The sequence below is a fragment of the Tripterygium wilfordii genome, chromosome 22 (assembly GCF_013401445.1).
Source record: "Tripterygium wilfordii isolate XIE 37 chromosome 22, ASM1340144v1, whole genome shotgun sequence".
Lineage (NCBI taxonomy): Eukaryota > Viridiplantae > Streptophyta > Magnoliopsida > Celastrales > Celastraceae > Tripterygium > Tripterygium wilfordii.
Window position 1 is genome coordinate 5,125,543 of NC_052253.1, and position 12,308 is coordinate 5,137,850.

A 12,308-nucleotide genomic window follows, 5' to 3' on the forward strand; every position below is an offset into this window, starting at 1 on the left:
GTTTTGAAACCCGATGAACACCCCTAATCGCAGCTCATTTCAATTTTTATCAGCCCATTTATTATGAGTCTTACAAGTAGGGCTGGACCGGGTGGTAAAAAATCCGTTCCAAATCGGTTTTGGGTTGGACACATCACGTGTTTACGAAATATTTACGTGTTCAAACCTTAATTCGGATTGGATTTTGTACATACTTAATTTATCAAATCCGGACAATAACATAATCCGGATTAGAGAGGGTCCAGACAAGTAAATTGAAAAATATTTATATATTTGGATCCGGATTAGGTTTTAAATTGAACAAAAATTTGTGTTTCAACCCGAATTTCAGATATATAACTTATGTTCAAATTTAGTTTAATCCGAGTCGAACAAATTCGATCATCCGAACTACGGACCTGACAAAGTATTACCACGCCTACTTATAACCCTTTTTTTGGAAATATATATAAAAAATTTTGTATATTGAGAGGTGCTGGAAAAAGAGAGAGCGAATTTATTTATTTAATGGGAATGGCTAGTAAGGAAGTATATGATATCCACTGACATTTGTTGCTTTCTTGCTACACTTTTTTGCAAGGGCTTAATGGAGGACCACATAGACAATCATTTCCAACAAATGAACTTGCTGGGAATTTCGTTGCTGGCAGCTGCCCACACAAGTGATTAGAACTCACATTCAACTTTTCCAATCCAGTAACCTCTTTAGGTACATTTCCATACACCAAATTCTTCGACAAATCCAAGTGCTTCAGAGTCTTCACAATCCTCAGTTTCCCCATATCGAATTTCAACTGGTTATTTGAAGCCCAGAAGCCAACCAAATAATCGGTCCGGTTCAGCAACGACACCGGACTCCCCGAGATTTCGTTATCGGAGAGATCTATGTAGTCGTAAAAGTATGTCTCTGTCGGCTTCCAGTCATTTAAGTTCAGCTTAAGTCCACAGCCCGCGAGCTTGAGAGAGTAAATAATCGGGGATGTGGCGACCCATGGTGGGATTTGATTCAGATGCAATCGGTTATAAGACAAATCCAGGGACTCGATACCCTTTACATTCATTAAAGGGAATGGATCCACAAGAAGATTACGAGAAAGATCAAGATTGAATATTTTCGTGAGATTTGCAAAACTTTTCGGTACTGTTCCCGATAAACGATTTGATGATAGATCCAACGTGTCTAGTTTCTTGAACTGTCCAAGAAAATCTGGGATTTTTCCTGTCAAGGAATTGTGACCCAGTTCAAGGTAAGTCATTGTGGGTGCTAATGATGAAATTGATGGTGGGATTTGACCGGTAAATTTGTTGTAAGAAATTTTGAGAATCCTAAGTTCGGTAAATGAAGAGAAAAAATCCGGTATGGGGCCAGACAACTGGTTATGGTGGAGATACAATAGGTCCAAGCTTTTGAGATGCTGGATCCCAACTGGTATGGTTCCAGTGAGAAGGTTTTGGCTAAGGTCGAGCTGGGTCAACTGAGTTAATTCGGCAATTGAATTCGGTATTGAACCAGTGAATCGGTTACCGCCTAAACTCAAGGCACCAAGTTGGGCTAGCTTACCGATTTTTTCTGGTATCGGACCCGAAAGCTTACTGTTTCGAATGTATACGAACTGAAGTTTGGGTAGTCCAAATAGGAGATCCGGAAACGTACCCGTCATATTTCTCAAGTCCTGAAAATAAATCCCATCTATATTTTGGACCTTTACTAGAGATGGAGAGATGGTACCCGATAAGAAACTGTTGGGTTTGTCCGGTTGCCCGTATAGAGAGATAGTAGTCACACGGTTTCCAATCCGACATTCGACACCGGCCCATTTGCAGCAGTCAGTACCCGGTTTCCATGAGCTGAGCATGCCAGACGGGTCTTGGGAAATGCCAGATTTGAAACCCAGTAGGCCTGCTTCATCATCCACGTGGCAAGCACCCAATGTGCCTTTGAGACCCTGTAATGTTGCGATAGAGAGGAAGAGGAGGAGGATATGGGAAGATGAAGGGTGGGTGAGAGAGGAAAGATTCATGCTTGTTCCTTCTAGAGTACCGAAAGGAGAAATGGCAATTGCTTTGCATTGCAAGTGTCGATATTTATAGGTTACAAATGACTACAATATGTATTGTTTTGAAGTCCAAGTCAAAAGGAGTGAAGGAGATGCAATTTGGTACTCTGCTTTCATGTTTATATTTTTAGTATATGTGTATTTAATACGTTCAGAGATATAGGAAAAGTGAGATGGCCAAAGTTGGTACGTAGGATTTGTGCGGCAAAGCTGAAGAGGAGGAGACTTGGGTGTACCTCAACTACACATAATAAACTTTAGAGGAGGAGTATTTGCACCCCCACTTAACTAAGCACCCCTCATTCTAAATAAACTCTAACAAAAAATATAACATTTATGAATACACCGCAATTTCATTAATTTTTTCAAATTTAACAATCTACACCCCATAATCTCAGTTGTTGGATCTCATCAACGACTGAGATAAAATAAAATTTTTAAATAATAAAAATAAAATTAGACTTTTATTGCTCTACTCCTTGTTCTTCATCTAAACCCTAACCTTGCATACCTGCTAACCCAACATACATGCGATCTTAACCAACAAACCTTGCAGCCATGACTCAGCCGAGAGACTAAGCCACCTTCACCGTCCAAAGCCGGCTGCACGCCCCATCCCCCAACTTCTGAGCCGTCTCTATGGTTCTCATCTATAATAATCTCGGCTAAAGATTGAACAACTTCATATTTCCTTGAACTTGGAGATTGAAATAGTAAAGTGGAGCAGAGACGAAGGAGGAGAGAAGGAGATAGACTGAGCTCTCGTCTCTGTCTGATGATCATATTACTCCGACGAAGACTTCATGGAAGATGCCGTCATAATTAGGGGTAAACGTCTGTCAGGAGAATGAAGGGAATTAGGACAAAGAATGGAAGAATTAGAGAGATGTGATAGGGAAAATTGTGGTATTTTCAAATTGAGATTTTTTTTTCAATTTTTAAAGTGTATTTAATTAACTTGATGATGCAAATAGTTCTATCATAAACTTAACCAGTCAAAGATCAGGAGGAATGAATGGAGCCACGACCTCACCACGCAATTGGTGAATCGAGGACGCGGTGCGGTGGTCAAGCCTGTCGGCTACGTTTCTAAAGTCAAACCCCCCAGTTGGACACCACTGAGGCACTGCTACATAATAAAAACCTGCCACTTCACCCAATACTATTTATCACCATGTCTATTTTTGCAGTATTTTTTGGACCGCATTAGAATTCGATTGATTGTGATCGAAAGATAACAAGGACCTAAGATGACCCAATATAGAGGGATAGAGACAGAACACTTTCTCTGGTGTGTTCTAAAGTTCCAGTTCCTATATTTCTACTACCTAGACCTAGTCCTTTTATCTTGAAAAACCACTAGGATGTGCATGTGCATCGATGTGAAATTTAGTGATTAACAGTTGATTGGGGATGATTAGATGGGTTTGACATTCTGTTGTGGTGGGATTTTCAACTTTGAAGAATATCTTAGATGGGTCTTTATTAATGAACTGGTTATTGTTGATGAGGGTTTTAGTTCGTCTGTTATCAACGCTTTCGTGCCTCGAACCCTTACACCGAACCCTTACACTCGGTGTAAGGATTCGAGGCACGAAGACATTGATGACATGCGAACTAAAACCCTAATCAACAATTATAACAGCACAATTGGTGTATGATGTGATGCAAAAATAAACATAAGTTTCACTATGGACACCATGGTAGAAAAAATGTAACTTCCTTTCTTGCCTTCATCATTGTTGTTCTTACTGACCGACTCTCTGCATGAGCCTTTTTTCCCCCCCTGCAGGCTCGAGTCCAAATTTATCCATGACATCGTCGAAGAGACATTGGTTAGATTGGGTCAGACATTCTCAATTGCTTCCAAGGAACTAATTGGAATAGATTCCCCATATCAGGGAAATTGATTTGCGTCTAGAAATGGGGCTGGATGGTCTTCGGTTTTTAGGAATCTGTGGGATGAAAAGAACTGCCAAGACAACTGCTGCTCAAGCTGTTTGTGACAGTTTATCTCGTCAATTTGAAGGCAGTACCTTTTCTTTCAAATGTCAGAAGTTTCTGAAAGATTATCTTCCTTCTTTACGGCAACAAATTCTTTCTGAGATCTCCAAGGCAATAAATATGAATATGAGCGTATGGAAAGTCGATGGAGGTTCTTCTGGTTGTTGACGATGTGGAAAATTACTACTAGAAACTTGGCTGGAAACTGCGACTGCCTCTGCGAGGGAAGCAGAGTCATCACAACAGCTAGGGAGGGACATCTGCTGATAAGGCATGGCGTTGATAAAATATACAGTGTTGAGAGTTAAAATCATTGACGATCGATCACTTCCAAGTTGTGACACAGCTTGAGCTAACAAATAAATCAACCGGTAATCGGGAAACAACCAAGTACCCAACTTCTAAGTCAATATCCATCAAAATTGCAGGTTCCAAAAGACACATAACAAGAGTGTAGTAGATGAGCAAAAACAAATCAGCTATTAGGATCTCTTTTCAACATCATAAACATAAGTAGCCTTCACCATAAATGAAGAGAAACACAAAATTAAATAAGCAAAGTACCACTACTAGTCCAATCTAGCTACATGATAAACAACACAGAGGGAGCAAGATACAGCTATCAAAATAATATAATAAAACAATACAACAACCACCATACAATTAGTCTGCCTTGAAAGTTCTATCTCCCGAATTTATATAAGACGTTTCAGTAAGAGGGGTCTGCAATTGACCTATTTATATCATAACGGTCTGAACTAGCATGGGTAATGCTATCCAATGTTGCCCCAAAAACTCTTCGACTGTAATTATTATTATTGGTATCACTGAAAGTTGATCCATAACCATTAGATTGACGTGTGACACCAGCAGGAACTGGCACTGAACCAAAAAAGGAATTGTTTAGCAACTACGAATTGGAAGAGCCAACACTATGACTTCTTATCTATTAAAAGAAGATTACGCATGAGAATAGAATAATGGAAAACAAAAAAAAAAAAAAAAAAAGAGGAAAAGGAAAACAATCACCTTGGGAGTAATTTACAGGGTAAGCTGAAACCCTATATGGTCGTGACAACCTCGAGCCATGAGAATTTTCCATATTCTCAACTGTCACAGGATGAGGCCTTGGTTTGTGTGAAGAATTTGAAGCAGGAGTTGATGTTGTGGGTAAATTTTGTGAGGGCTTGTCTCGACTAGAAATCTGCCAAATCAAAGTCTATCAGAATCAGAAGCTTAGGAACATCAACACCAACCCTTCATGGTATCCATCATGATTGATACGATACAGGAAAAAAGATGGTGCCCCAGACCAGGGTTCTTAAACATTGAATCCCACAAACATAACCTCTTTCCATCTATAGTTGCAAATTGCAAAAGCGATAACCCCACTGAGCAAGAGAAGGCATCTCACCACAGTCAAACGTCACCCACATCATAAGTGATTTATCTCACCGTTTTGATGAAATGACATAAGCAAGTCTTAGCATTTTAAATCATGAGACAGTACATATTGGAAAGGGGTCGGAAGTGGAAGTGTTGAGGAGCAGAATCCTAGCCCTAAAGAGCCCAGTCGAACTAAAAATTAGAGTTCCACAGACACTAACCTTGTAGATAGTATAGCCCCAAATAACTATGTCTAGCTGAAGTTGTATCTTGAGAAGGGTAATCATGTTAAGAATACGAGCAATAAGTTTCAAGTATGAAAACTGTACACTCACTGCAAATTTCAGTGTTCGATTGTAGAGAATCACAAGGCCAGAGAAAAGCCTGACAGCATAATCTGCAATCTCTTCAGTTTCATACTCTGCAAAGGCATAACCTTTAGGCTTATCGGTTTCCTTGTCACGAGGAATATGCAAATCTACAACCCTCCCAGCTTGAATCAAAATATCGTACAAAACCCTGTCAGTCACTCTCTCATCCAAACTTCCTGTGTCAAACATATATTATGATTAGACCAGAACATAGCTCCCTTGAGTCCTTGACCATTTACGTAAATGCACACAACTGAAAATATATGCGTGCAATTTAAAAACATTACAAATAAGATTAAGAAAGAGAACTACTAAGCATCCTCCTCCTATTTGACCCTGGAAGAACAAATGACAACCCCAAACCCACAGTGGTGTAACAAAAAGCAAAGCACTAACATAAAATCAATGGTCCATATGATGTCCCCAAACATTAACTTGAATCATGAAAACCAGTCATAACAACAAATTCATTACCCAGAAACAACCTATCTCCAATAGATTAGAAATAAAGCTTTTCACATAAGATCATGAAATCTACACATGCGAATTAGCTCATCATAGCCACGCACATCAACGAAGATATTCAATATCAAAAACATATTCAGAGAATACTAAGTAAGCAAGTAGAAAGCTATGATTCACTATTTAGAAGAAGTACCCTGTCAACAAATCCTGCCTCTCAAACAAGGAGTCAATTATCAACAAAGAAGTCATTCCCTCTGCTCTGCAGAATACATGAGCATGCCAACAGAAGTACCCCATCAACGCTTCCATGTATCCCATTCCCATATAAAACAAAAAGAAAAAGGAGAAGCAGCTCACAGCAGGAAAAGGAAAAGGAAAAAAAAAAGAAAAAGATCGCATCTTATTCCAAATCTTACATGGATTTTCTAGTAATTTTTTTCTCCAGAAAAAGTAAATTTTACGAAATTTAAAAACGAAGATGGACTATCAACTGCAGGTAGTGTCGAGAACCTCACTTATATGTTTATCAAAAAAAGAACTCACCGACATAAACAGTACAACCAGTGGTTGCAGCCATATTCGCCGTGCTTGGATTGATAACAAAATGAAACCCTAACCAGACACGTCGTCGTTCTTCCACTCGGCCTTCCTCTAAAGAGACCGAGACGGACTATAAGATAAGGCGACGGAGGATATTTACAATTACAGCTACCCCTGACGCCGCTGTAATTTCATTTAAGGGCTTAACAAAAAAAAAATTTAAAAATAATTAACGTGTTTTGATCAGTAGTAGTCAGTACAACAATATATTTTTGTTAAAAAAATGAAAATGTTGTACGGTTAAATATAAATCTGAAATATTCCAGGTATAAACAACTTATACAGATATTCTCGTACATTCCAAATTCTGTGTGCTTGTATGCAATGAGGGTATGCCATTATGTTAAGAATCCGACTATACAAACAAACTTTATAAAATAGGGTAACACCTGAGTCACTAGTTAAGAAGACAAAAATGATATGTATAACCCTAATGATCAGGGATTTAATCCCCTCTACCATTTCAAAAAAGAAAGACTATTAGTAAATATTGCAATCGAAGTACTAAATGCAGTTTTGAGATCGTCACCTTTCACTTCGTAGTTTCATGTTGTTCTACTTTTAGTGGGATTCAAGACATGTTTTGAGAGGAGGTTTTTTATTTTTAATGGTAAGCATCCAACATATCAGCAACAGAGGTCCTTGTGAAAATTATTCCTTTTATCACAGTATTGTTGCAAATCCTTTCAGCTTTTGATTTTGATTTTTGTTTATAGGAGGGGATGGAGATCAGGTCTAGCAGTTCAATGGAATCAGTGAGTACTGGAAATAAACAACCAAATCAAAAGCCAAAATAAAATACAAATATAGACAAGACATTCATTCCAAATCTGGTGCGTAAACGAAAGAAATAGCACAAGTACCTTACCTCCTCTCTCCTCTATGAGAACATATGCTGTTGGTGGAGTAAATGAGCGTGTTGGAGGAGCAGATCAGATGCAGAAAGAGAATAGAGACGTTCCAAGAGAACGGGCACGGGCAGATTAGTGATTTGCATGCTTGCAGGGATGAGGAAAACAACTTCCCATTCTGTTATGGGATGCATTTTCTCTATGATTACATATATTTTCTGTTGACTGACGTTTTGTTTTCTTCAACTGCTATAACATTCCTCGCCCAAACAGTAGAAAATCAACAACACATTTTCCAAAACCTGAGTTTTCATAAAGCGAGCGGAGCCTTAAATGTCTCTTGATTTCTCGACACTAGTTGCATGCTCGCGCTTCGCGCGACACATAATTAATTTAAAAAATAAATATTTTTGATAATTTTTCGATACTTTATTACCATAATGAATAACAAAGCTTGAATTATAGAAAATGAAAATAATTATGAGATGAACAAATAACTACAATACATTTTTCTCAATATGTTAATAAATAATTTTCTAAGAATGAGCAAAAAATTTGATGCATAAAGAAAAAATATGCTCAGAGTTTAACAATTATTTTTTGCGTTGGTTTTTTAAACAAAGTTGTAAAATAACTAAAAACATCTCATAAATTATAAATTCTATAGAAAATATAGCGCACCTTCTTTATCTCATAATTTTTACATCTCATTTATTATTGCTTTTTATGTCAGCAAGCCACAATTTTTCATACTATGTCAATATGCATATATAATATATAATTTGTTGTACTATGTATCTCACATTTGATTAAATTCTTCATTTGTATGATCATCCACTAAGGGATTATCTTATACGGGATCATTGGGATCATCCTCTATGAAATCTCCTAAGAATGCATCCTAAACTGGATCTTTTCCATCATCATTGGTTGTTGTTTGACAACTAATTCCATGATTTGTAGGAACATATCGTTAGGAATTTTGTTGAAATTGTTCATTTTTTCCATGAAGTTTTTGTAGTATGTCTTAGAACTTTATTGTGATATTATATGTTTTTGTGTGTTATTTTATATTTATATTGTGAATATGTTTCATTTAAGCTTTTATCTTTTTGTTTTTATATGCAATTAATAGGTGATAATTGATATGACTATTTATTGTATTATTAAATATCATTTTAAAATTATTTGTATATTATTAATTGTATGTGCTTGTGGGTCTTAAAGTTATTTAATATATTTAATTTTTTCTTTTGTTTTTTGTGTAGGTTTTTTTAGATGCATCCACGTGGCACCAAGGAGAAGCCTTTTGGATCCTCCATTATATATATATAGATTGATATAACTCACAATCTCTCGACCATCATGCCCTAGCAAGGCATTTTCTACCAAGACTTCTATTCATAAGCTTACTTTTGGGACAAGTACAAAATTAAAAAAGAAACTCTTACACTGAGAGAGGAAAACTTGGATTCTTAATTAATACTTAGTGATACAACTCATACAAGGACCTAACCCTCTTTAGGTCAGCAATGGAACTTACTCTTCTACTTGCAACAAATCAAAAGAGAAGAGGAAAGAATCACTTTTCTTAGGATACAACAAAAAATTAGCAGATAAAGACTAATGAACTCGATTTTCAAACTTCTACTAAACAACCCCTATTCATAAGCTATCTAACGATCAAAGAAACCAGGACCTGCCCTTGAAAGAAGTTCCTTTCCAGCATCCTTTCCAATCAAAATCATATCTTCAAGAGCATAAGGGCCTTTTCTAGAAGTTTCAAGGACTGTTCCCAACCAGAAAATATATAGATCAGTCTCTCAGAAGTTGGTTATGGTAATGGAATGGATAATGAGATGGAAGAAGATCAGAATTAAGTGGGTTGCACAAAACATACCACTGGTTCCATCAGGGGATGCGATCAACCCTCTGAATATGCAATTCCCATCCTCATTTTTGCACGCATATCCAGCAATGGGCGTGCGACAAGACCCATCTAAGGTCTCAAGGAAAGCCCTCTCGCAGGCAACCGCTAATCTTGTGTCCTCATGATTCAATGAAGCTATGTAATCGGCCTGCAAAGAGAGAATCAACAGGACCAGAATGTAAATGCTTGTGAGTCCAAAGAACTTGCAGAAAAACTTGGTTAAGCCCAATCCTTCAAAAATGAAAAACAAAGTTCAAAGCAGAGACAAAAAAACATTAATCCACACGATCAACTCAGCACATTGACAATATTTAAGCCCAACTCACACTGCATGAGCCTGTGATAATTCACTAATGCTCTGCTGTCTGACCTAAGAGCTAGGGAACAAAAGTTGAAGACACTCATGTAAAGATGTTTGAAAGAATCTTTCAACAATACAAATCCTCTTTTAACCCTCTGGCATATAAATCAATAATGGGATCAATCATTAAAGCCCCATCAGAAAAAATGAGACTCAAGTCAGCCAACCCACTTCTAATTCAATATCAACTGCCAGTTCACAAACTCAACAAAAGTAACCAAGTTCAAGAATCACCAAACATGCAGTAGCAAAAAAATTGGAGTCAGATTATTTCACTAATTACTTCATATCAATATAAGCATCTTATATTCAATTTAGAGAGTGACCTAAACAAAAAGTAAAACAAACCATTTTATTGTCGTTGCTTCTACAGGCAATTCCAATTGCCCCTTGAGCAACAGCCGGAAGCATCTCATCAATCGATAGAATGGAAGTCACATTCTCCGTCATGTTTAGGCGCTTTAGTCCAGCTAATGCCAAAAGCGTCGCTTGGACCACACCTTCATTGAGTTTTCTCAACCGTGTCTGGACATTGCCCCGAAAGTTCTCCACCACCTGTTTAGAAATGTGGCAAAGGGATTATAACAATATATACAGCTCAAATGTCAATTAATGCGCACTGCCAGTAATTTGTTGTAAAACATAGCATGCAGTATAGTAACTCACACTAAGTGATGGAAATCTATGAAGTATTTGCGACTTTCTCCTGAGCGAAGCTGTCCCAACAATGCTGCTAGCAGGAAGCTCAGCAAGAGAAACAGCACTCAAGGAAATAAACGCATCGCGGACATCCTCGCGCTCAAGATTGCAAGGTAAAATTGTTTTTTCGGGCAAATAAGTGGGAACATCTTTCATTGAATGGACCGCAATGTCAATATCACCATTGATCAGTGCCTCATCAATTTCTTTAGTGAATAGGCCCTTCCCACCAATATCTGCCAGAGGTTGAGACAAGATCTTATCTCCCGTAGTCTTTATTATTACAATTTGAATTGCCCCCTCTTCGGCTAAGTCTGAATGTGTAGCAATGAGCTTATTCCGAGTCTCATGAGCCTGAGCTAGCGCTAGTGGGCTGCCCTAATAAGAATAGGATCAGTGAACAAAACAAAGTATCCGAATAATTTTATGGACATATGAATTGATGCTGCAACTTTGGTTGTCTTAGTCTCACACAAGAACCATTGATAAGTAAGTTCGATAACCAGCAGATTTTTGGTAACTCATTGGCTCTTCTTCTCCATTTTGATCATAATTTACTGATAATATGTCAGCTAAATCCTTTGTACATAAAAACAAGACTTTAAGACAACTATAAACCGTTTGATGAGTTGCTTTAGAGAGAACTGTGTGTAATATAAAGATTGGGTTCACAATAACCAAAGCACCAATCTTTCCAAATATAAAGATACTTCCAACCTGAAAGGCTGAAAGTTTATTGAAAAGAATATTTTGAAAAAAAAAATCACTTTGCAACAGATAAAAGAGTTTCATGATTAAAAAGTGAGAAATGAATGGATTCAGAAGTAAGAAAGCATTTGGTCAACTGAAAAAGAAGCTAAATCTGCTGGATTGGTGCATCACAGCACACCCAATACACGAATTTCGGCGAATATACAACAGATACAAATGTTCATTAGCTCCTAAAGAGAGAGCAAGATACGAAAGGAACAAAAACAAATACACAAAGAGACCTTCCACGAGTGCCAATTCTGATGATAGCGACTTTGGATTTCTGGGTTTGCTGTTGAACAGCTACAGAGGCCTTTGTGACACCTAACCCCCGTTTCCTGCTGGGAGAAGCTTGGGTCTTTATGCGTGGAAGAGAAAACCCAAAACCGGTGCGGAAAAAGTTGACCGGGCAAGGAGAACGCAATGTAGAGTGACTTCTATAGGGAGAAGATGAAATCTCCATCGAAAAGAGCGGAGAGAGAAAGGGAGACGGAGACTCGTATCGGGGAGGCGATTGATAAAATGGCCTTTTCGAATCTGGATGGATTGTGGATATACTTCCTATCCTATAGGTTGGTAAGGTCGTTTTTACGATTTTTTTACAGCACTAACTAAATTTCGTCCCTGTCTAGGTTTTCTTTTTTCTCTTCTTTTCCTCTTATTATATTCTGCTTGCAGAAAGATTTTCATTAAATATTTTTCATTTTTTACTTAAAGGTTTATTTAGTCATTATCACACTACTTGTTCATCCATTATGTATTTATAGGTGGTCAATAATTATTTAATTTTAAGCCAAAAAGAGAAACATAAAAACTCAGATCCTCCGATTGATC

At 37.6% G+C, this 12,308-nt stretch overlaps 3 protein-coding genes across 3 annotated transcripts; all 3 read right to left on the reverse strand.

Annotated features, from left to right (window-relative positions):
• Window positions 1-473: 473 nt before the first annotated feature.
• On the reverse strand, window positions 474-2,167 carry LOC119992126 (LRR receptor-like serine/threonine-protein kinase FLS2). The gene has a single exon (XM_038838770.1). The coding sequence runs from the start codon at window positions 2,019-2,021 to the stop codon at window positions 564-566; it is 1,458 nt and encodes a 485-aa protein (XP_038694698.1). The 5' UTR covers window positions 2,022-2,167; the 3' UTR covers window positions 474-563.
• A 2,355-nt stretch (window positions 2,168-4,522) lies between these two features.
• Window positions 4,523-7,002, reverse strand: LOC119992178 (RNA-binding protein 7-like). The gene is made up of 4 exons (XM_038838841.1): window positions 6,827-7,002; window positions 5,783-5,994; window positions 5,091-5,265; window positions 4,523-4,943 (listed from the first exon to the last, which is right to left on the reverse strand). The coding sequence occupies exons 1-4, from the start codon at window positions 6,858-6,860 to the stop codon at window positions 4,771-4,773; spliced, it is 594 nt and encodes a 197-aa protein (XP_038694769.1). The 5' UTR covers window positions 6,861-7,002; the 3' UTR covers window positions 4,523-4,770.
• A 2,164-nt stretch (window positions 7,003-9,166) lies between these two features.
• Window positions 9,167-12,009, reverse strand: LOC119992177 (porphobilinogen deaminase, chloroplastic-like). The gene is made up of 5 exons (XM_038838840.1): window positions 11,717-12,009; window positions 10,692-11,097; window positions 10,374-10,580; window positions 9,635-9,812; window positions 9,167-9,523 (listed from the first exon to the last, which is right to left on the reverse strand). Exons 1-5 carry the CDS (start codon window positions 11,935-11,937, stop codon window positions 9,411-9,413), a joined length of 1,125 nt encoding a protein of 374 aa, XP_038694768.1. The 5' UTR covers window positions 11,938-12,009; the 3' UTR covers window positions 9,167-9,410.
• Between the last annotated feature and the right edge of the window lie 299 nt (window positions 12,010-12,308).

Excerpts from the sequence above, each read along its gene's own strand:
- LOC119992126 (XM_038838770.1), bottom strand. The coding sequence starts at position 2,021 with ATGAATCTTTCCTCTCTCACCCACCCTTCATCTTCCCATATCCTCCTC.
- LOC119992178 (XM_038838841.1), bottom strand. The coding sequence starts at position 6,860 with ATGGCTGCAACCACTGGTTGTACTGTTTATGTCG. Across the intron at positions 5,266-5,782 it reads ATCGAACACTGAAATTTGCA|ATTTCTAGTCGAGACAAGCC; the intron begins GTGAGTGTACAG and ends TTGATTTGGCAG. Across the intron at positions 4,944-5,090 it reads CCCTGTAAATTACTCCCAAG|TGCCAGTTCCTGCTGGTGTC; the intron begins GTGATTGTTTTC and ends TTTTTGGTTCAG.
- LOC119992177 (XM_038838840.1), bottom strand. The coding sequence starts at position 11,937 with ATGGAGATTTCATCTTCTCCCTATAGAAGTCACTCTACATTGCGTTCT. Across the intron at positions 11,098-11,716 it reads AGAATTGGCACTCGTGGAAG|CCCACTAGCGCTAGCTCAGG; the intron begins GTCTCTTTGTGT and ends TTATTAGGGCAG. Across the intron at positions 9,813-10,373 it reads GAAGCAACGACAATAAAATG|GCCGATTACATAGCTTCATT; the intron begins GTTTGTTTTACT and ends CTCTCTTTGCAG.